This window comes from Nesoenas mayeri (assembly GCF_963082525.1).
Source record: "Nesoenas mayeri genome assembly, chromosome: Z".
Classification (NCBI taxonomy): Eukaryota; Metazoa; Chordata; class Aves; order Columbiformes; family Columbidae; genus Nesoenas; species Nesoenas mayeri.
Window position 1 is genome coordinate 37037335 of NC_137542.1, and position 23901 is coordinate 37061235.

At 42.6% G+C, this 23901-nt stretch overlaps 2 protein-coding genes across 3 annotated transcripts; one reads left to right on the forward strand and one right to left on the reverse strand.

The window, feature by feature from the left end:
* Positions 1-3805: 3805 nt before the first annotated feature.
* On the forward strand, positions 3806-12954 carry NANS (N-acetylneuraminate synthase). Of its 2 annotated transcripts, none has more exons than XM_080362777.1 (6): positions 3806-3955; positions 5123-5350; positions 8668-8767; positions 9023-9177; positions 10214-10480; positions 11653-12954. In XM_080362777.1, exons 1-6 carry the CDS (start codon positions 3824-3826, stop codon positions 11860-11862), a joined length of 1092 nt encoding a protein of 363 aa, XP_080218903.1. In that variant the 5' UTR covers positions 3806-3823; the 3' UTR covers positions 11863-12954. The 2 variants fall into 2 exon arrangements, with proteins under 2 accessions (XP_080218903.1, XP_080218904.1); XM_080362778.1 differs by having other exon boundaries at positions 5135-5350.
* A 1605-nt stretch (positions 12955-14559) lies between these two features.
* On the reverse strand, positions 14560-20480 carry TRIM14 (tripartite motif containing 14; the record flags this gene model as incomplete). The annotated part of the gene is made up of 5 exons (XM_080362513.1): positions 14560-14973; positions 15019-15089; positions 16437-16716; positions 17574-17669; positions 20298-20480. 5 exons carry the CDS (start codon positions 20478-20480, stop codon positions 14560-14562), a joined length of 1044 nt encoding a protein of 347 aa, XP_080218639.1.
* Between the last annotated feature and the right edge of the window lie 3421 nt (positions 20481-23901).

Here is a 23901-nt window from a genome sequence, read left to right on the forward strand (position 1 = left end):
TTCCAGTGTTTTACCAACCCACAGTAAAAAAAAGAAGTGTATTGTTGTGTTCAGATTTGACAGTGCTAAGTGAAAAGCCATGCTAAAGGTAAGGTAAACAACATCCCACTGCCCTCCATTCATCCAACAAGGTAGTCAGCTCACTGTGGAAGGTTATCAGGTTGGTTAAGCATGAGTTCCCGTTTGTAAATCCACACTGACTACTCCTGATCAATTTCTTGTCCTTCCTGAGATTGGAAATGGTGTCTAGGATTAGTTGCTCCATTGTCTGCAAGGATTCATATAAAGCTGGTTGGCCTGTCATTCCCATGATCTTCTCTTTTGCCTTTCTAGAAAGACAGATGTGACACTTGCTGTCTTTCAGCCTTGAGGAACACTCCCAAATGTCATGGCGTTTCACAGATTATCAAGAGTGGCCTCCCAATTACATCAGTCAGTTTACCCAACACCCATGGGTGCAACCTGACAGGCCCTAGGGACTTATGTATGTTATTTGTTTAACTGCTTCCTAAACTGGTTCTCCTCCATCCAGGTAGGTCTTCCTTGCTCCAGACTTTTTCTCTGCTTGCAGAGCATTGGGATTCCTGAAGAGCAGGATCATTTACTCGCAGTAAACCTAATAAGGTGCTCCAAATTTACTCATAATCCAAGGTGGAGTGTCTGATTTAGGTGCATAAAAATCCAGTATACAAATAGGTGTCTTTCTTACAGTGAAACAACAGAACATGACTCCCCATGAATCATAGAATCACAGAAACATTGAATCATTTTGGTTGGAAGAGACCCTCAGGATAACACTGGCCCTAAACCATGTGCCTAAGAATCTCATCTCCAAATCTTTTAAAAACCTCCAACGATGGCGACTCAACCACTTCCCTGGACAGTGCTACACAACTCATTCCATGAAGAAATTTTTCCTACCACCAAATCTGAACCTTCCCTGGCACAACTTGAGGCCATTTCCTCATGTCCTATCTCTTGCTACTTGGGAAGAGACCAACACCCTCCATGCTACAACCTCCTTTCAGGTAGCTGTAGACAGTGACAAGGTCTTCCCTCAGCCTCCTTTTCTCTGGGCTAAACAGCCCCCAGTTCCCTCAGCTGCTCCTTATATGACTTGTTTTCCAGACCCTTTACCAGCTTCGTTGCCCTCCTCTGAACTCTCTCCAGCACCTCAATATTGTTCTAGTAGTGAGGGGCCCAAAACTGAACACAGTATTCAAGGTAGGGCCTCACCACCATCAAGTACAGGGGGATGTTCACTTCCCTAATCCTGCTGGCCACACTATTCCTGATACAAGCTGAGATGCTGTTGGCTTTTTTGGCCACCTGGGCACAGTGCTGGCTCATATTCAGCAATCAACAACCCCAGGTCCTTTTTCTCCAGACAGACGTCTATGCCACCAACACCTAACTTTGCAGGTTGCCAGCAGCCTGTGTCAAGTAGCCATTACCCACTTCCCCTGTCCTAAATTCACCACCTTAATATTGCCTTTTAGTTATCAAAGAGGGTAATGCCTCAACAATGTCAAGAGGGACAATTAATAACCTTCCAAATGTTTACTGGAAGGAGAGCTCCATGGTGAGTGATTTTATATAGCTGCTTGTGGCTGCTGTTTGATTATCTCCTGTGCATGCCAGCAGTGCTACTCTTGAGTGTTTACAAATTATGCTTAGAGTCCTAGAGATTTCTCCAGTTTGTTGCAGGTTTTTTTGAGGGGAGAGGGGGCTTCGTGCGGGTTTTTTGTTTGCTTGCTTTGGTGGGGGTTTTTTGTTGTTGTGCTTGGTTTGTTGTTTATTTTGTTTTGTTTTGTTTTTCTTCACAGGCCTGTGGCTTTTTTTCATCTTTGAAAGTATGGAAGAGATATTGAAGGAAATTCAGAAAGTAAGACATATATGACCAGGATGAATGACAAGAGTGTGGAATAACTGTCCTGGTTTCAGCTGGGATAGAGTTAATTTTCTTTCTAGCAGCTGTGTTCTTGATTTAGCATAAGAAGAATGTTGATAATACACTGTTTTGGTGGTTGCTGGGTAGGCAGGGGCTTTTTCCGCTTTCCATGTTCTGCCAGGTGCACAAGAAACTGAGAGGGAGCAAAGCCAGGACAGCTGACTCAAGCTAGCCAAAGGCGTGTTCCTTACCGTATGGCTTCATGCTCAGTATATAGACTAGAGCTGGCTAATACCACTTTTTTGGAATTAACAGGTGATCAGTGCTGTGGGCAGTGAGCAATTGCATTGTGCATCACTTGTTTTGTTGTTATTAATATTATTACTAATACTATTTCTTCCTTTGCTGTCCCGATCTTAATTTAACCCACAAGGTTTCTTTCCTTTTCTTATTCTCTTCCCCATCCCACTTGGGGTGGGGAGTAAGCAAGTGGCTGCATGGTCATAGTTGCCAGCTGGAGTTAAACCACAACACTAACCGTGTGAATACCTCTGAATGCAGAGTATTTCTTTCTTCAGAGCTGTTAACTTATAATTTTCCCCCAAACAAAGATACACTTTTGTATTAAAGAAAAAAATATAGTTATTATTGTAAGTAAATAAGCAATTAAATGTTTTCCAGGCTTATCAGGTTCAGCCAAGAGACAAATGGATTGGAGGACAAGAGAAATTGAAACAATTTATCACATTTTTTGAGGTCACATTGATGTCTGAGTGGACTCTATCCACAAAGAACAGCTCTGTTTGGTTTAATTCCTGACTGATAATATTACCTTAAAACAGATAGTTCCTGGTTTGGTTTTATTTGAGCTAAAATATGGTTATTCAATGGTTATGGTCAATAAACCACTGCATGCAACAAATGCAAACAGATTGCTCATTAAGCTACCCTGTTAGTATAATTGACCTTCAGAACCAGGGTTCTTTTACACAGAAATTTGCTCCTCAAGCTGAACAATCAATTTTTATTTCACACATACAAATTTTCACTACAACGTTCTTTATCCTTAAAGCTCTAGAAGAAGTTAACTCCAGTCTTAGGCAAAATGTCACAGCTAAGTAGCAGGTAGTTAATGAGGAAAGCAAAAGTCTGAGCGGAAATAAGTGATATGTGTGTAGCATTATCTGACATTGTTATTACTGTTGTCTGTTATACAATGACGTTTAGTTAAAACCACAGCAATATATTCCATTTGGAGTCAATTTTGCTTCAGGAGAAAAGAAATTAAGATTTTTTTACACACATACTCCATCTGATTGTTGTTAAAATTGTACTTTTATGTTTTACACCTTTTAATTATTTTTGTCTTACAAATGATCTTACTTAACTATATATTTTAAGGCAAAATCAGAATGCAGTCATCTAGAACATTCTGATCCATTCAAATAATTTGATTTGAAAATACTAAGTATTTTGCCCAATGTGTAAAGGCTTGCAGTTTTTTACACAACAGAAATTCTAGTTTTCACAGGGTGCACAAACAGGTTAGAGGAAGAACCTGTAATTAGTTTGGGGGTAAATATATTAAGCAGCCTCTGCTAGGGGCACTTCAACCCAATTATATCCTGTACAGTAACCTGTGCAAATGCAGACAATATTAATACAATCCACCCACTCCGGCCCGTACAGCACCGCGGACCGCGGTCTCCCTGGGGCGCTCCCGCCCGCCCAGCGCCACCTGGCGGTCCCGCAGGCAGCAACTTCGCGGCTCCGCCCATCTCCTGGGAGGTACCCAATTGGGGGAGGTGTCGTCGCCCGGCCCCGCCCACAAGCAGCACGGATTGGCTGCCCGCCTCAGGCCGAGGCTGTGGACCTGCCGGGGGGCTGGGCTGCGTCTATGCGGCAGTGGAGGGCGGTGGCGTGGCGGCCATCATGTCGCGGGAGTTTGAGCTGTGTCCCGGGCGCCGCATTGGCGGCGAGCAGCCATGCTTCATCATCGCGGAGATCGGGCAGAACCACCAGGGCGACCTGGACATCGCCAAGCGTATGATCCGCATGGCCAAGGTGCGCGGGGGCTGCCCTGCCTCTGATGGGAGGGTGGCCAGGGCGGCGGGGCGCCTCGGGGGCAGGGCAGCGGCGCCGCGGGGGCAGGGCAGGGCCGCCCCGTCGCGCTTTAGCGCTTCTTTCGCCGGGTGGGCAGGCCCCCTCGCTCGGATGAGACAGGCATCGGGGTGCGGATGAGCGAGAGCCTTAGGGCACCGGCGAGGGTCGGGGAGCCACGGAAGGCCGTGAAGCCTCCCGCCCACCCCGCAGGGGACACCCCGGTCCCGTAGCGTCTTCTCCGGCAGCGGCACCACGTGAGAGGACTTTTAAAAATAAAGTAGCTGCAGGGAGCCGGTCGTAGTGAGGGCCCTGCTAAACCGGCTCTTGCTTTGCACCGTTCTGTCTGTAGCTCACAGCCCGCGATCACATCGTGTGTGCTGTTAGGAAGGCCCTGGCTCGTTCCCGGCACACGCAGGTACACACGCAGGCAGTGACCAAGGGGTGACAGCAATCCTTCAATTCTGTCACAAGCTAACGCCCAGTATGGGAAGAATCAAGTAACCACTGAACTGTCTCTGATAAGCTTCTGATTTGACTTGATTGCACTAGGGTTCTTTGAGGTAGTAGTTGTGTTAACTAGTAAGACAGCCGAGCTGTTTTAAAAAATGGTATTATATTTATTAGATACACCTATGTTAGCAAGTGGCAAATCCTCAGTGAAGAAGTTGGGAAATAACCACATGACTGTGGTGTAAATGCAAAATAGTGTAGTCAGAATTTAACTTCACTGTTTGCATTACTTCAGACAAATTTCAGATTCATAATCCTTGTTCTACAGAATCCTGTCACTTATTTTACTGTAGAATTATCATGTGATGGCAGAGCTTGGAAAACACCACAGGAGACAACTCTCCAAATTAAGTGGCATGCGCAGCAAAAGGCAGTTCAACTCTGTAGTTTTAGTGTGATTTCTTCCTAGACTGCTGTTCTACTAAGTATACATGCATTTTGAAATAAAAGGGCTCATGTGTGCAGGTCTGCTGTCATGCTGTGTTTGGACCATTCCTGTGATTGCTATGATGATAATGTGAAAGTTCCACTGTGAGTGAGTACATTAGTGGCACAATCCTTGTACTCAAACTTGAGATGAGTGCAGTTTCACTTGCACTTCCACTCAGTGTGTACCAGCTTGTTTTGCAGGACTGCGGAGCAGACTGTGCTAAGTTCCAGAAGAGTGAATTAGAGTACAAATTCAACAAGAAAGCCTTAGAAAGGCCCTATACCGCTAAACACTCTTGGGGAAAGACCTATGGGGAACACAAACGCCACTTGGAGTTCAGTCATGATGAATATAGAGAGCTAAGAAAATATGCAGAAGAGATTGGCATTTTCTTTACAGCTTCTGGCATGGATGAGGTATGTAAGCCATACTGGAATGACAGTTGTGTCTGTTGTGTCTGTTGGTGATTACTTGGGCATGATAGTTCTTACATAAAAGGAATACTAAATATGTATGGATGTTGAATTTGTAAATGCAGAAACTAGTGTAGTTGTACTTCTGCTGCTTCACTTGTGTCTTTGTAATGACGAGTAGATGACAGTATTTTGGAAGGCGTGCCATGTATGCTGAGGTTCTTATGCACAGTAAATCATAGAGACAAGGCCTCAGTTGAACTCGGAAAACAATCAAGGCTTTGAGAGTTTAGACCAAGACTAGAATCTGCCCACTATCCAATGCTGTCTGGTATATTGGCTCCAAGCATCTCAAACTTCCCTCTGTATTTGCTTTCTCAACTTAATCCCGATTATTTACCTGTTTTTTTTTTTAATTATTATTTCTGCTGTTTACTAGACCCCAGTTGGTGTTTCTAAGCAGCAGAAATGCTTATCTTCCTTTTATTTTACTAATCTCATAGAGATGGTCTCTACCTTGCCCTATTGCTCCTGAAGCATTTACTGGTTTTTGTCAGTGTGCTGTTGGTCAGTCACCAGCTTGTAAACTTCCTGAAGCTTGTCTGCTGCTGTTCCCCCTTAAGAGATATATACTTTAACTCTTGGACGTTGCCTACCTCAAAATGATGTTAGTTACAGTATTAACAAATGGCAGTGTATAATTGAAATGTGTAAACTGGAAAGATCAGGTAACAGTTAGACCTCAATACAGATCAGGGATTATAGATTGTTTTACTTTTCCTTGTGGCCTAGAAAATATAGAGAAACAAACTGAAAGAGTCTTCCAGAAGTAAACTAGCCACTTGTTCATAAGGCAAACACAGCAGTGTCCCTATCTTCTGCAAGCAGCCTTATCCAGGATGGGACACAGATAAGATGTATTCAATATTTTAAGGTGATCTCTTCCATGCTTCACTCTCCTTACCATCTGAGACAATTTGCTATGTATCAGCTTAATCTCCTTTCTCATAGTTTTTTTTACTGCCTCATCTGACATACTTTCATTCTGTCTCCTTTCTGTGTATTTGAACACCATTATCACATCTCTTTTATATTCTCTGGACTAAGCAATTTCAGTTCCTTCAACCTTTTCATGGTCTTTTATAGTAATCTGGCCATTCTCACAGCATCTACCAACTTACTGTCCTATTAACCAAAATCCTTGAATTACTGTGCCCCAGTCGAGTTGGTATGAGCACCAAATACCATAAAAAATTATTTCAGATGTCTGACAGACAAAAAAGTGTTTTGCATGTATTGCAAAAGCTCAATGCCATGGACTCAGAAATAGATCTGTGAAAAGAGGGTGTTGTGATGTTTCTTTTATTATTATCTTCATGCCTAGGAGACCTGCTGAACAACATCTACTCCTTTAAGAAAAGAGTAATTAAATACAGTAGTCTTGAACTTCTGTATCTGGGATCTTAAAGACCCATATGCCCTTGGCTGAGGAAAAGATCACACTCTTTCTTTGATGTTAAAACCTCCAGCTTTCCAAGGCTATAGTGCAATGCAGAACACCTTTCATACGCAGCCACTAAGATCACTTTTGGAATCCCTCTTTCTGAAGATGCTGTTCTTCTTTGTGTGTGGCCTCATCAGCTAATCAACAGAACTGATGCATGTTTGTGCTGCCTTTTTTGCATAGTAATCACACTACACAGCTCCTGAGATTTCCGGTGCCATTTCTGCAAGACATGGCTTTGGAGCGTATGGCAAACATTACATAAATTGACAAAATAAATCCTTGAGAATACGTTAACTTCTGTAAATGGAAGATAATCTCTGAAACTCCATATACGTCAAAGAGATTAATTTGTGTGTTTAACTACAAGGAAATTAATTAAGTGATGTGTGAAGTAAATATAAAGGCTATGAGTAATTCCTTTATGTACTCTGTTCCAATGTCTACTGAAGACAAAACAGGATCCCATTGAACCACTCCCTTTAATGTCATATTATTTGAGATTAGTTTCTCTTCCGTCAATCTCTTACATAAAACCTGCCAATTTTCAAGAGAGATTTACCTATAAAGAGTGACCTTATCTGCCATATTTCATTTTCTGTGATCTCCTCAGGTTAGATCTGTGGCTTTTTAATGTAGTGTATTCATCATCTTCGTGCATGACGCCTCTTAGTGAATAAACTATGTTAAAGAGATGTTATGCATCCTAGGTACACAAAATTGAATCTGCTTCATAATTATGACAGACAAATTAGACTGAAGATGTGATTCCCTCCTGGATGTTATACTCTTTCCCTGGTGCAAAGTAAATTTGACTGCAACAAGGAATGAGCTGAAGAAATTAAAAGTGTTTGTGGCTGGTTGAAGTGGGAAAAAATTAGGTAACAATTCAATTGTATCACCTTGATGTAAGTGAAAGATTCCAATATCTCTTCCCCACCATAGGTCTATGGTTTTCTTCCTTAAAAGTACTAATTTTTAAAAGGCTGATGCAATACTGAATTTCATGGAGCCTCAATTCCTAAATTGTCTTTAATATAGCACGTACATTTTTAGAAGAAGGCAGAGTATAATTAACATTTGAATAAACTTATATTATTGGCATAATTTATATTTATTTTCTAGTATTTTCTAGTGTCTTTCCTAGAAGCAAATTCATTTTGAAATTCCCTTTTTTGCGCACCTAGGTTTTTTTCAGGTGCTTATTGTATACTCATACAATTTTTCAGAGTGACTACTTCTACTTTTAAACACTCTGTTCGTGGTTTAGTATTTCTGACCTGCAGGAAGTATGTGGCAGGAAGACTGCACGCCTGTAGTACATTTCTTCTTCAACAGGCAAGCTCCCATCTGCACATGGTTGCTCTCCGTGGTAGCACCAAAAAAAAAAAAAAAAGCAAGAATGCTGTGGCCCACAAGCTCATCTTGAAGCTAGAGGAGCAGCTGAGCTCACCTGTACTAAGCAGCTCTACTTATGGCTGGCTTGCCCACCTATGGCTGGGAGGCCAAACAGCCTGCCTTGAGACAGGGATCCCAGTGAAAAACCTGTGGAAAATCTGCTTTTGAAGTAAAAAAGAAGACACCTCAATGACACTTCACTTGGAGGGAAGTCAGAAACTAGTATACTCAGAATAGTAAATGTTATTTTAGTAACAGTGTGTTTTGGGGCAATATATCTATATGACCTATTTAATTAAGTTTTGGTTTTGCTATTTTGAAGTGCTGTTTATTTCCCAGAATTTTCCCAGTTCTTTATCTTTGATCCAGCTGAAGTGGTGTATTAAAATAAAAATGCAATGATTTCTTCTCCTTGTAGATGGCTGTGGAATTTCTACATGAACTGGATGTTCCATTTTTCAAAGTAGGATCAGGAGATACAAACAATTTTCCATATTTGGAAAAGACTGCAAAAAAAGGTAAGCATTTTATTTTGAACCATCTTGGTAAACATGACTGTATCTCAGTAGATCAGTTATTAGATATTTCCTCCGACTGATTTTGGAAAAAAATTTCAAGTACCTTTAGAAGAAAATTATCATCAGACTTGGGGAAAAAAGTTTCACCTAGCTTCATTTTTTAGTCTAACTGAATTCATTTACTTTAATAATTTAATATTGTGTCATTTTCTTATAGACCTAGGACAAAACCTGTGCATGTTTTCTAATGGCTAGGTCGCCCAATGGTGATTTCCAGTGGGATGCAGTCAATGGACACAATGCATCGGGTTTATCAGATTGTGAAGGCCATCAATCCAAACTTCTGCTTCCTGCAGTGCACCAGTGCGTACCCACTTCAGCCAGAGGATGTCAATCTCCGTGTTATATCGGTCAGTGAGTAACCCAGAGCGTACCATAGGTAGCATACCAGAGAAAGACTATGCACTTTTATTGAGATATATTTCCAGATCTTAGGAATGCTGGAATTTGCTTCTGAGAAGTTAGAAAATGTGTCATGTTCCACTAATTCATGCAAGTGTTGAAGTAAAAATACACATTGGATCCTCTTTTAGCAGAACTCAGCTTTGAGGAATACGATAAAGGATATTACTGTAATTAATTACAATTAAACAGAGGAAAATATGACATATTGTTAACAGGTTAACACTGTGCCTTGTAGCTAAAAGATAAATTATGCATACTGTTACCATTATGAAGGTACATGGAATTCTAAATAGGGAGCTAGACCAGGAACTTTTGCTAAAAGTGCTTCATGTGAATATCAGAGCAATGAAGAAAATGGATTAGGCCCTTGTATAGTTTCCTTCACTGAAAATATTACTTGGATATGCCTGATAGTGATGCAAGATAATTTTCCCAAATTGGCTGGTGTTCAAGCGCTTGCCTAGCTTAATGCAGACATAGTATGTTATTTTTCATAGAATGGGACATGGCTGCATTTAATTGCCTTTAGGAGTAGGTGACTGTCCCCTATGTATGGCTGAAAGGGTCACTTCAGATTTTAAATATGGAGTTGGAGAAATCTGCTTTGGATACAGATGTAACTTTTGGATGAAAATAGACTACTGCTCTATTACTGTAACTTACAGTGATGTAGGCTTTGAAGACCTGGAATTAAAAGGAAAAGCATAAGAGGAGTTGTAGAATTGAAAGTACCTCTTTTTCCTTGTCAGTATTGATAATCCTAGTGAAATTCTTTAAAAATGACAGTCAATAATGCAGTGTGACTTGTTGAATATAAAAAAAAAAATCATTCTCAGTATAACCAACTGTTGGTTTTGTTGTTGGTGGTTTTTTGTGGCACAGTAATTGCCCATGGCTTTTGTAGCAGTTATCACTGTTAAATGTGCTTTCTCCTTGAAATCGCTACGTTGGTAATTCAGACCAATTCTGTCATGATTCAAGGCATATCAGTCAGCTTTTCCTGATATCCCCATTGGCTACTCGGGGCATGAAACTGGCATAGCCATTTCAGTGGCAGCTGTTGCTATGGGTGCTAAAGTAGTGGAACGCCATGTGACTCTCAACAAAACATGGAAAGGAAGTGACCACCAAGCATCTCTGGAGCCAAATGAACTGGCGGAGTTAGTGAAAGCCATCCGTACCGTGGAAAAAGCAATGGGTTCTCCAGTCAAACAACTTCTGCCCTGTGAAATGGCTTGCAGTGAAAAGGTAACTTTTACTTTTGATTCATGTATAGCTGAAACTTATTATAGCTAATAGCTATATCTTCCAAAAAGTAAATTGCTAATGGTCTATTGCAGCAGTGTTTCTGCTTCTGCACTCAAAAATTTCTGCTGCTGAGTAGCAGCATGCACAGTGTTAATGCTTGGCCTGCTGAAACATTAGTGTAGACCTGTCATTTTCTGTTAACTGCTGTTCTTGGCAGTCAGTAACTATTTTTACCGAAGTATAATGTTGTCAATTTTGAGTATAATGGAGTTCTTTGTATATCATCAAGTGGTTAACTAAGTTGAGTAGAATCATAGAATCATTTAGGTTGGAAAAGACCCTTAAGATCATCAGCTCCAACTATTAACATAGCACTGCCAAGTCCACCACTAAACCATATCCCTAAGCACCATGTCTACACATCTTTTAAAGACCTCCAGGGATGGTAACTCAGCCACTTCCCTGGGCAGCCTGACAACCCTTTTATTGGATAATTTTTTCCTGATATCCAATCTAAACCCCCCCAATGCAACTTGAGTCCATTTCCTCTCATCTTGTTCCTTGGGAAAAGAAGACTGACACCCTCCTCGCTGCAACTTCCTTTCAGGTAGTTGTAGACAGCGATAAGGTCTCCTCTCAGCTTCCTTTTCTCCAGGCTAAACAACCCCAGTTCCCTCAGCTACTCCTTGTAAGACTTGGGCTCCAGACCCTTCACCAGCTTTGCTGCCCTTCTTTGAACTCAATTCAGCATGTCAGTGTCTTCCTTGTAGTGAGGGACCCACAACTGAACACAGTATTTGAGGTGCACCCTCAGCCGTGCTGAGTACAAAGTATTCAGTAATAGTTAATAAGAGTAATAGGTCTCTCTGACTGCATACAAGCTACTTTTAGACTAAGCTAGAACAGTAGTCAATCTAATCAGATTCCTTCCATTCTGACTCTGAAAAATTCCAGTGAGCCATTGTCTGATTTCAAAAAGGATAGGGATGTTCCAGCAGCCTAGTTATAGTAAAGATTTCCATGCTACCTCAACCTTCATTTGAAATATAAGTAGTGGGGAGGCCAGTTCCATGCAACCTGTTCCCAAGTAACTTTAGAATATTTTTTAGCCTTTTTGGTATACTAAGTCTAGGAATGTGTTTGGCTTGAAGTTTTTTTATTTCTCCCTGTAGCTGGGAAAGTCTGTTGTGGCGAAAGTGACAATTCCTGAAGGTGCAGTACTGACACTTGACATGCTGACAGTGAAGGTGGGAGAACCCAAGGGATTTCCCCCAGAAGCCATCTATGATCTGGTGGGCCAGAAGGTTAAAAAAAATATTGAAGAAGATGAAACCATCACTGAGGAAGCAGTAGAAAATCATGTCAAAAAAGTAAAGTGCTAAACCAAAGTACTCCATTCCATATTTCATGATGTAGTACTGCACTACTGCAGAACATATGTAAGTATAGCAGCATGGTGGATTAGAAGAAAAGGGTGTAACAAGTTAGAATTTTCAGGGTCTCATTAGCAGGAAGTTTCTGAAGCAAGGGGATGTAAATTATGAGGAGTGATTTTATTAGAAACTGTATAGCATTTCGTCTAGAAAATACCATGCTTCTGTTTTCTCCATTCCACTTAACCTAGATTAATTTGGAGTTTTGCCAAATCTAAGAACACAGTTTGCTGCTTTTCAGCTTCCCTTTTCTGGTAAGAATACAGTAAATTGCAATAATTTTGTCTACACTTTTAATTGTTCTAACCTGCTGTCTTTTGATGTTCCTTTCTTCTCTGCCATTTTCCTTACCACTGTGATAACAGGACGCTAGCAGGAGTTGAATGCAGTTAAGTGAAAGTTTACATACACTGAACAGAAAACTACACATGCAACCTGATGGATTTTTCTCAAGATGAAAGCCTTAGGATAAAAAGTATCAAGTCTAACAGCAGTCAGTTGTGGGAATCTGCCCTCTGGGGAAAATGAGCTCCTTGAGAAAGCTAGGTTCTTAAAAGTACCAAGAAAGGAAGCAAACTGGATATGTAGAAAGGTCCTATTTAAGGGGCAAGAGCCTTCTTGTGAACTGAAAGGCAAGAAGGTAAGCCAGACAAAGATCAAGGGTGGAAAAACACATCTGAGATGGATCAAAGTAAACTTAACCTAGGCTTCAAGAAAATGTCAAAAGCATTTATTGTGAGCTGAGCGAAGTCTGTTTGTACCTTGGGGTGATTTCTCATGTAGGAAGCCAAATACTGGTGAAGATTCAGCAGCCTCCTTCCTGTACTAACAAGCAAATACATTGGTGTTTTTGGGGTTTGTTGTGGGTTTTTTGTTTGTTGGTTGGGTTTTTTTGGTTGGTTGGTTGGTTTGGTTTGGTTTTTTTTTTTGGTTGGGTGGTGGTTTTTTGTTGTTGGTTTGATTTGGTTTTCTTGGTGGGTTTTTTTTTTTTGTCCCTGATGCTTGTGTTAGAGACAGCTGAGGCTGGCTGCTTGAGTAGTTCACATCACTGTGCTTCAGCATGATGGTCAGTGCTCCTCTTGTGTGCTCTACACTTTCATCACAGCTTCACACTTTTCAAGTAAGAAATGCAATCCCACTCCCGTCAGCCCACTGCTCATCCAGGAAGGAGACATATGGCAACAACTGCAAATGAGGCATTCCTCAATTAGCTTCATTGGCACAGAACTGCTCTTGTATAATTCATGTGCATTTTTCTGTGGTGGAATAATTTATTAGTGATGGTTATTTGGAACTTGATACCTCTTGGTCATGAGTTGGTGAAGTATCTTGAATTTGGTGGTGGTGTTCTGTACCTGTGAGCTGTTTACTTTCAAAATGTTTACCCTTCTGCAATTCTGAGGAAACTGTATTTGTATCTTTAAACTGGGAAGCAATGAGTCTTTGAATCATGTGTTAGACTGTTATGTGAGCTCTGATTGATGCCTTACATTAAAAACCTACTCAATTGTTTGTTCATTTTTATTTCAAATTTGAGAATAAATGTATCTCAGAAAACAAGCTGTCATTTCTGTGTTTCAGCCTACGGTCAGACCTTGCCTTTGCCAGCACTGGTGATGATCCCAGGGCCTTTAGTAATTGAACAACACAAGATTTACCTGACCTGCTTTACGTAGCAGTGGTTCTTCAATCCAGCAGGCCTGGTTCTGGAGGCTGCTGTAAACATAGGCTTCAAAAATTTCTGGGACTTTACTGTATTGGGGAAAAAAAATCCCTATACAGAAACTTGCAGGCTGTCTTTCCTAGTTTTATGTGAGCGTACCTTTATCCAGCTGCAGTTAAAGAGTCTTTGCAAATGGGACACAAAAATAAATTAAGCAGAAGTGCCCCACTGACCTAGTGTTTTTATGGCACCTGTGGGTCCTCCTAATGTTTAATCTTCTGTTGGGGGTAGTACACAATTGTTTCTTGTGCTTCTACTCTGTGGGAAGGATAGGGCCACCCAGAAGCACATTTCAGAGTTTCTGTCACAAGACCAGCTAGTGGCCATTGTGTGGCTATAGGCTACTACTATAGCTTTACTTGAAGGGACTTCTCCAACATTCGGTGCCAGTCAATGGTTTTTCTGAGATGATATGTATAAACTTAGTGCATTTATTACCCAAATCTGGCATTGTCAACTGTAACAATAAGGAAGTATGAACTTGAAGCTTGAACCAAGTGAAACATATTACCCATACTATTACCATACCTGTTACCATACCATACACAATTGCAGCCTCTCCAGGTAGATGAGGGGAGGGAGTTAGTTAATTAAAAAAGACAGCAATATGCAGGTTCAAATCTGAGTTATAATATGCTTCTTCAAACCAGACTTTTTGCAAGTTGAAAGATGCATAAAAAATTTTATATATAGCACTTAAGGTGGTACATTGACATCATTTATAAAAGCCGGATCACCTTCCCCCATTGAAATATGCATATACATTAAAAATTACAGTTGGTTTTCTTGAATTTAGCTGTTAACCTTCTAAAAGCATCACAGTTACAACTTGCATATGACAGTGATTAATTAATGTAGGTCATTGCTAAAGTGGCTTTCAGAAGAAAAAGCATGAAACAGTAGGTTTCATTTTGCTTCAATGCCTATGTTAGTTTGCATACTCCAATGGACCCTTCCCTCAAGGCTGGGTAAACTGGTTCTGTGAACTTGCAGTGGAATGTATGCAGATGAGCCATACCATCAGTAACACTGTAGAATGAAATGATTCCTGCTTCATAATCCAGAAAAATACCAATGCAATCAGGATCATCTTCTATCAGGATAGGGACTCTCTCCCTCTTGTGAAATGCCCAGTACTCAAGATCAAACTTCTTGGGGCACAAAGATGCTCTATTCCAGCCCAGTTGACAGGCTTCAGAGTCTCCTTTCCTACCAATGGAAGAGTAGGCTGCGCCAATCCACCATCCTGCTCCAGCATGAAGTAGGTCAACTTCCCAGTAGTGGCTCCCAGAGAGGAATGCATCTCTGCTTAGCACTTGCCATAATTTATCAAATCTCTGGGGACAACAAGGGTAAGATATTCTCCTCTAGTTACAGCTTACTACAGGACGGTCATCAGGCAATTTCAGCCCTGGATGAATGCTATCATATTCCCAGGTTGGTGATCTTGCATCTGCAGTCAAAACCATAAACATACTTATTACATTTATCATGACTCTTGAAAGAAGTCCAAGTTACAAAAAACTTGAAAAGGATCCCACAGCTGACAATGTCTTGGAACCTGCAGTTTTGAAAGGAAAAGTCTGACATTTCTAATGAGAAGCACTATGCTATTCATATGCACCCATGTGCAAGATCATTAGGAAAGAGACATCTATCTACAGGCAAAAAGAAAAGCACTGTCCCCTCCAGTAAAATGATGGCTATTGCTGAGTGTGGCTAGGGTCTCTTGCAATTAAATAAATGCAACAATGTAGCCTTCCTCCTGAGCTTTCCAAGATGGATGCCTTTCCTCAGACCTTCATATTACCCTGCACAAGGAAAGAACTGCTACACTGTTTGTCTTCAAGATTAAGAGACAAACATAATTCATAGAATCACAGAATCACAGAATCGACTGGGTTGGAAAAGACCTCAGAGATCATCAAGTCCAAGCCTTCGTCCAACTCTAGTCTGTTTACTAGATCATGGCACTAAGTGCCATGTCCATCCTCACTTTAAAAACCTCCAGGGATGGCGAGTCCACCACCTCCCTGGGCAACCATTCCAATGCCTGACCACTCTCTCTGGAAAGAATTTCTTTCTAATATCCAGCCTAAATTTCCCCTGGCAGAGTTTAAGCCCATGCCCCCCTGTCCTATTGCTGACTGCCTGGGAGAAGAGACCAATCCCCACTTGGCTATAACTTCCCTTCAGGTAGTTATAGAGAGTGATGAGGTCACCTCTAAGCCTCCTCTTCTCCAGACTAAATAACCCCAGCTCCCTCAGCCTCTCCCCATAGGTCTTGCGCTCAAGTCCCTTCACCAGTCGTGCTGCTCTTCTCTGGACCCGCTCCAGCCCTTCAATGTCTTTCCTGAACTGAGGGGCCCAGAACTGAACACAATACTCCAGGTGTGGCCTCACCAATGCAGAGTACAGGGGAAGGATCACTTCCCTTGTCCTGCTGACCACGCTATTTTTGATACAGGACAGGATACCGTTGGCCTTCTTGGCCACCTGGGCACACTGATTGCTCATGTTGAGCTTCCTGTCGATTAGTACCCCCAGGTCCCTTTCTGTCTGACTGCTCTCCAGCCGCTCTGCGCCCAGCCTATAGCACTAATTCTATTCCATATATGCTTAAAATTAACATGAATTTTATACAAAGCTGAAATCAATGTAATAGCAGGAACACCTGACAGCTCAAAAATCAGGAGCCAAACTAGTTCACCAAAATACCAACAAAATTATTAAAAAGCAGTTAGAATGATGCTGCTTACATACACAAGGATTTACAAAGGAGACCTCTAGAGCAATTTACCAGGGACTATGAGGGTAGGAGGTAGAAGGAGACCATACACTACCACCTCAAGCAACTGAACAGGATCACTGTGCTGTTGTATTTGTCTGATTCTACGTGAGAATGTCTCCAGGGCTGTAAGCTTTTGTTGACCGGACTGCAACTGCTGATCATGTGCTTCAAGGACTTGCCGAGTTTTTTCATCAATTAAGCTTTTTGCCAGACTTTCCTCTTCCTGAAGTTGTAATTGTAGCTCAGCCAGTTTGCCTGATAGCTGCCTTTTGCTCATAGTGGCATGCATCTATGGATAAAGGAGAAGAATACCCCCGCTCATACTCAACAGACCATAAACAGTTCAGGAATGTCTCTCCCTGGCTTTCAACGTTACATCTCAGTTGAATTTTACTGATTTGCTTCATCTCTGGAGAAGGGGGTGTTAAGGGAGTGCAGCCACGATTTACCTGCTGATGTGCCGGATGGAAAAGCTCGAAGGCAGATTCCAAGATTATTATTTATGCAGAAAATGCTGTTTTCAGCTGGAATGTAACAGCACCAGGTACTAACTGCTACAAGCAGCAGACCTGGTCCTTTGGTAGCAACACTTTGCTCATCTTTAAAGGAAGCTAGGGGAAGAGAGCTGCTAGGAAAATAAAGCCTCCAAAACAAACTGACATCAAACCACAATGTCTCAAACCTCTACAGAGTCCCCTCCAACTCTTACTGACATTTCTGTAACAGAGATGCTTAGAAATGCACCTTGAGGCAAAAGCCATTTAATGTTCTATAAATGAGGTAGAGCTTCACATACATTTCCATTCTATAAGACAGAATGCATTTACTTAACTCTGAAGTCAGACTATTCAATAATGCAGCTCAGTGCAAGTGAAGCCAGAATAGCTGTGGCTATTTACTATTCCTCTGCACAAAAATTTCAACGTTGTTCTTCCAGAGATGTCTGTCTGATCAGGGAGTCAGGGCCAAGCCTTTGGAAACTCTTTCCCTCTTCTCTCACTTCGATGGTAATATGTTTGGACAGATACAAGGAATACATTGTTTACCTGAAACAGCAGATGCCTGGGTCTTTGAATAGCTACAGAGAAAGCAAAATGTCTGTCCTTGGAAAATGACCATGTAGTGGAGAAGGAAACCACATTTTACCTTCAGATCATTAGCAGCCTGCTCTATTCTTCTTCTGTTACCAGCTTCTTGCTCTTTTCTCTCTTCTAGATCCTTCAAACATAATGCCATCAGTTCCTACACAGCAACAAAATACAAGATTGTTTCATAACAACATTTGTAAAAACCAGAAATCATTATCCAACTTGCTTTCCATATAGGGGAGTATGTCACTGAAGCACTCAGTTTATGAGGCTTACTAAAGCACTAGTGAGGAAACATAAGCATGTCAATGTTTCACCTGCTCCTGGCAGTTTCACTGATAAGATTCAGAGAGCTGTGCAAATTAATACCACTTTCATAAGGAATAGGGAAACCTATGGTGAAAAAAACATTTTCATATTTAAATCTATGGCACTGTGCATTTCAAGACTACATTCTCATGCATTAAGCAGCTGAAGGGCAGCTAGACAAGTACTTCTATACAGAGGATCAGCTGGAGGCTGATCCAGTGAATATTCAGGCTGCTTCCCAGTGTACAACATAGTAATAAGAAATACTCCACTATGACTACACTGATGCTGTAGTCTGAATGCCTGCAATATTATTATCTTGGCTGGTAATCATAATATCTGTGACACCTGTGGTGTGCCCTGAGATACACTGAGCAGCACAGCACAGTTAATGTTCTGTTGCGTCTAGCCCCACAACTTCCCACCTGCTGCCCTCTGAGACTGGCTGTCCTCTGTCCAGCAGGTTGAACAGTCTTGGTGCATTTGGTGGTGCATTTCTGTCATTAGTACCATAAAAGATTCAAGCAATGCTGTTCCATGCTTTCATTGCACCAGTATTATAACAGACCCTCTCAGTAAATATCAGATAAGCTAGCTCTAGACTAGAGCCGTGTCACTTTGTGCACTTTATTCTGGTTCAAATCAGGTTGCCATAGTACAATACCTGCATCTACACACTGTACCAGTGAAGGGAATGCAAACACTGTAGTTAAGTTTCCAGTGGCAAAAGGAGCTGGATGCTGCACACCAGCATGCAGGAACACTGCTCTGAGTTGCTCTGACTTCTTCAGTGGTCCTTCTCTTGTGCTGCTGTTTGCTTGTGGCCTAGTATACTCCCCTCTGCCCTTGCACTGCTTTCTAACATAAAGTGCAATGAAGTGCCAGAGAAATTTAGCGTGACTTGTGCATCTGCACACAATCTGTGGGAATTAGGAAACTTCCTTGTAACACCAAAGAAGCAGTGGGAGGAAGCTCTCCGAAATTGTGAAAGGAAAAAAAAAAAAAAAGAAAAAGAAAAAAAAAAGGAAAAAAAGAAAGAAAGAAAGAACAAAGAAAGAAAGAAAGAACAAAGAAAGAAAGAAAGAAAGAAAGAAAAAAAGAAAGAAAAATAAAAAAGCTCCTGAACATCAGACCTCTGTGTTACTACTTTTTAAAGCCTCCCAAAGATAGCACCACAGCATGCAGACCTCAGCAAGCCTCCTGGCAAGCTCCTTGGAGTAAAACAGAGCACAAGCAGTAAGTATTGGGCAAGCTTGCAAAGCCTCCTGGGGCTGCTCCACGGACAGCTTTATGGACTGAGATGAATAAAAAAACTTAGGGAAGAACCCTGGCTGTGGCTGGGATGGAGTTAATTTTCCTCATAGCAGTTTGTATGTGTTTTAGATGTGAGTACACTGTGAGTGCACAAAATGTTAGGAGGGGACAGAAGCAGAGAGATGACCCAAACTAACCAAAGAGATATTCCATGCCATATAACATCATGCTCAGCAACAAAACAGAGAGAAGGGGGTTTCAGTGGGTTGAACATCTGGACATCTTTTGTTCAGGACCTGGTTGGGCATTGGTGTACACACGGAAGGTGGTGAGTGACTACCTCTGCATCACTTGTGTTGTTCTCTTTCTCTCCTCTTCCACTTCTCTTTTGTTTATTAAACTATTTTTATCCCAGCCTCTGAGCTTTCTTGGTTTTAGTCTTCCTTTCCTCTTCCCCTGTCCCACTGGGCAAGCGAGAGGGAGTAAGCAGGCAGCTGTGTTGTGCTTACCTGCCTAAAGAGGTTAACCCACAACCACCTGTATACCCCATCCCCAAGGAGTTAATAGAGAACATGCTCTGTACTGCTGCATGTGACCTGACAGTCAATATCACCTCCTCATTGACCCTTGATTTACACTCCTGTTACATGTGTGCTTGGAGTGTGACTGGATAACTCTCTCCCTCTCATGCACATGTCCCTGTGCGGTGACAGCATACTGACCCCTGTCCATGTGGGATTTACAAAGTCATCTTGTCAAAGCAAACAAACTTTGTTCTGCTAGGCAGTACAGCCTACAAAATTGATGTGACAACAAAACCTGAGCTCCTCAAGCTGCTTGTAAGGCAAGCAAAGCAAGGATGAAGATACTTTGCCTAGATCACTAATACAGCTGCCACCATTTCACCCGGGCAAAAGAAAACCCCACTGTACAAGTCCCAGAAGTGAGGAAGAAACCGGCAAGGTACACAAACAAATCAGGAAGATCTTTGCTCCATGTCTCATGCTGCCTCCCCCTCCAGCTCCTGGATATACCCCAATCCTGTCTCCCCACTCTGCTGCAGTTGGTCTAGCAGAAAATGTCCACGCCGCGGCAAACCCGCAGCAAGGTTCAGCAGCCCCGGACACCCAAGGCTCCGCAGGAGGCACAGGCCAGGCCAGACCAGACTGGGCCGAGCATCCATCAGGAAAACCATCCGGTGCCCGTTCGCGGCGCTCACCTGGTTGTGGCGGATGGCATCGGTCATCAGGTGGATGCTGTGTCCGCGGTGCGGACCCAGGGTCGGGCAGAGGGCGCAGACGCAGTGGCTGCAGTCCTCGCAAAACCACTCCAGTGGCCGCCCCACATGGACGCCACAAACTCGTGCCCTTGGGGCCAGGGTCCACGGTTTCTCCTGCTTCATGGTGGCCGCGGTGCTGGCTGTGAGTCAGGCAGGGATGGCGAGCTCCGAAAGGCAAGAGGTGGCTGCGCCCAGAGCAGCGAGATGCGTACGGCCCGCGGGCGCGCAGGAGAAGTGGTGCCTGTGGCTGATGGCCACTTGCTCTTCCGAGAGGGCGGGCAGTGGAGCAGGTAAGACGCTGAGCCCCACAGTGACAGGGGTGGGTTATGCCCTGATTCAGCGCTCCGTGCCCGGCAGTAGGTGTTGGCAAGAACTACACCCGACTCCAGGTGCGCATGGGAGGGGCAGAACCAGTGCTGCGGGAGCTGAACGGAGAGGCAGCTGCCTCCATCTGGTACGTGGTCTGGAAAACAGACTGTTCTGTGGAATTTTGGATGCGTCAATGAGGAATGCCCTCAATTTTATAGCTAAGCAAGGCACTTAATCTGATGCAAAAAAGGAACAATTTGTCTTCACAGTATTCCTTTGCTGTTTTTCAATTATATTTTTTTTCCTGTGTAATGTCTCATTTATAGAAGTCAAAATAAAATGCTCACTCTTACAGAGATGCATACTTCCTTTCTTTGGCCAAAACTCTTTGCTAACAGTCAATCAAATTCAGAAGGGTTTTTGTAATCTGCTTGTTTCTGTGGACAAAAGTAATCCAGAATACTGACCAAAAAAAAAAAAAAAAAGGTGAAAAAAGAGGAAGAGATTTTAAAGTAAGCATTTTGATGTTAAGTCTGAGCATCACTCATCACTGTATGTCTTAATATATGAGGATGTGGAGTGTTGAGAAGCAAGAGCAGTACCACTGAAAGCAGGTAGAATTTCGTGCCTGCCAAAGAGCTGCTGAGATAATCACGGATATAGAAATAATTTATCCAGAAGTGGTTTTTTATAACTCCATGCTAGAGTTATGGTATTACAAGGATTTTTACGGATATCTGGAGATCATTTGCTCTCACCCCCACATGCAGAAAAACACCAGGGCCTGCTGTAAAATGAGTAAAAATTCAGATTTCACAACCTCTTTGGGACCGTGTTCCAGTGTCTGGCCATCCTCACAGTGAAAACTTTTCCTAGGGTCAAATAAACACTTTCCTCATTACAATTTGTGCCATGTTGTTTCACTGTGCCCTCCAAGGAGAGTTGTGGCCTCATCTTCTCTATGTGCTCCCATAAGGGAGTTGTAGACAGTACTGAGTCTCTGCTGAAGGCTGAACAAGTCCAGTGTCTTCCATATCTCTTTGGACATGCTGTGTTTCAGCTCCATTACTGTCTTAGGGAGAGTTTGCTTAATGGAATCAACATGTGTCTTGTCCAAGGAAGTGTGTGTGCCACACTGTTGGGAGATAATCAGCCCAGGACCTTGGTTCCTTTCTTGACAAAGTTGTTCCCCAGCCTGTTGGTATCCAGCCTTAGTTGTTGCAGAATTACTTTGTGGGCTGGATAACCCCAGAGGCCTGTCTTTGTGCTGGTACATTTCTGCAGCACGTTACTGTCCCTCAGAAGAGTGACCCTGCCTGCTACTACCATTCCTCATCACTCGCTCCACCCTGTCCTGGTTTGTAATAATAGCGAAGTTGCTGAGGGCATATTCCATCCTACTGCCATGGTAATTGATAAGAATGTTAAAGCACAATGGGCCAAGTATCAGTCTCTGAGGAATGGCACCAGTATCCAGCTACCACCTAGACTTCATACATTTAAGGACAGCACTCAGTGCATAGCAGTCCAGGCAGTTTTCCATCCACTTTCTAGTCTACCTAGCCAAAAAACATCACTGCTTTGTCTGTAAAGACATTATTGAGGCTTGTGACTTGCAGTGTTAAAATTTGCAGGTTTTTGGTACCTAAGGCATTATTTCTCATTTTACATGGGACTTTGCAAACGATCTTATTGAGCTAGACTCTCTGGGCTTTTTAGTGTTTTTATTTACTTTAGAGAGTTACAATAAAACTTAAATGTTTGTGTAAACACAAACACTAGTGTTGAAGTAGTTCACTAAAATCAGATGTGCTTTCACCCCAGTACATTACTGTCTAACACTGTGGGAAAATGCTGCTGCACTGTGGCTGTGAGACGCCAGAAGAGCAGGAGAGACCCTGCACTTTGCATGCAACTCTCCAGCTGGTAACTAAGCCTCACACAGCTGCTCACTCACTCCACACATGGTGGGGTGGGGGAAGAGATTCAGAAAGGTAAAAGTGAAAACACTTGTGTGTTGAGATAAAGGTAGTTTAATAAACAAAGCAAAAGCCACTCATGCAAGCAAAGCAAAACAAGGAATTAATTCATTACTTCCCATTGGCAGGCAGGTGTTCAGCCATCTTCAGGAAAGCATCATGCATAAAAGTTACTTGAGATGACAAACACCATCACTCCAAATATCCCACCCTAACATTCAATTTAAACTTCCTCTGGTGCAACTTGAGGTCATTTCCTCTTGTCTTGTCACTTGCTACATGGGAGAAGAGACCAACACTCTCCATGCTACAACCTCCTTTCCGGTAGTTGCAGACAGCAATAAGGTCTTACCTCAGCCTTCTTTTCTCCAGGCTAAACAGCCCCAGTTTCCTTAGCTGTTCCTCATAAAACTTGTGCTCCACACCCCTCACCAGCTTTGTTGCTGTTCTCCAGTGGTGGTGACTCAACCACTTCCCCAGACAGCCACTTCCAGTGCTACACAACTCATTCTATGAAGAAATTTTTCCTACCATTGAATCTGAACCTTCCCTGGCACAACTTGAGCCCATTTCCTCATGCTACAATGTCCTTTCAGGTAGTTGTAGACAGCGACAAGGTCTTCCCTCAGCCTCCTCTGGGCTAAACAGCCTCAGTTCCCTCAGCCGCTCATTATATGACTTGTTTTCCAGACCCCTCATCATCTTTGTTGCCCTCCTCTGAACTCTCTCCAGCACCTCAATATTTTTCTAGTAGTGAGGGGCCCAAAACTGAACACAGTATTCAAGGTGGGGCCTCACCAGCATCAAGTACAGGGTGATGATGAATCCCTACTCCTGCTGGCCACACTATTCCTGATACAAGCTGAGATGCTGTTAGCCTTTTTGGCCACCTGGCCACACTGCTGGCTCATGTTCAGCCAGCTGTCAGTCAAGACCCCCAGATCCCTCTCTGCCAGGCAGCTTTCCAGCCACTCTTTCTCGAGCCTGTAGCGCTGCCTGGGGTTGTTGTGACCCAAGTGCAGGACCCAGCACTTGGCCTTGTTGAACATCATACTGTCCAGCAGATAAACACTCCCACACAACTCGGTGTCATCTGCAAACAGATGCCCTCAATCCCCTCATCCAGATAACTGATAAAGAGATTAAACAGAACTGGCCCAAATACTGAGCCCTGGGAAACATCACTCTTGACTCGCCGCCAACTGGATTTGACTCCATTTACCACAACTCTTTGGAACATTCTGTGATTCTGTGAC

Excerpts from the sequence above, each read along its gene's own strand:
- NANS (XM_080362777.1), top strand. The coding sequence starts at position 3,824 with ATGTCGCGGGAGTTTGAGCTGTGTCCCGGGCGCCGCATTGGCGGCGAG. Across the intron at positions 5,351-8,667 it reads CAGCTTCTGGCATGGATGAG|ATGGCTGTGGAATTTCTACA; the intron begins GTATGTAAGCCA and ends TTCTCCTTGTAG. Across the intron at positions 8,768-9,022 it reads GGAAAAGACTGCAAAAAAAG|GTCGCCCAATGGTGATTTCC; the intron begins GTAAGCATTTTA and ends TCTAATGGCTAG.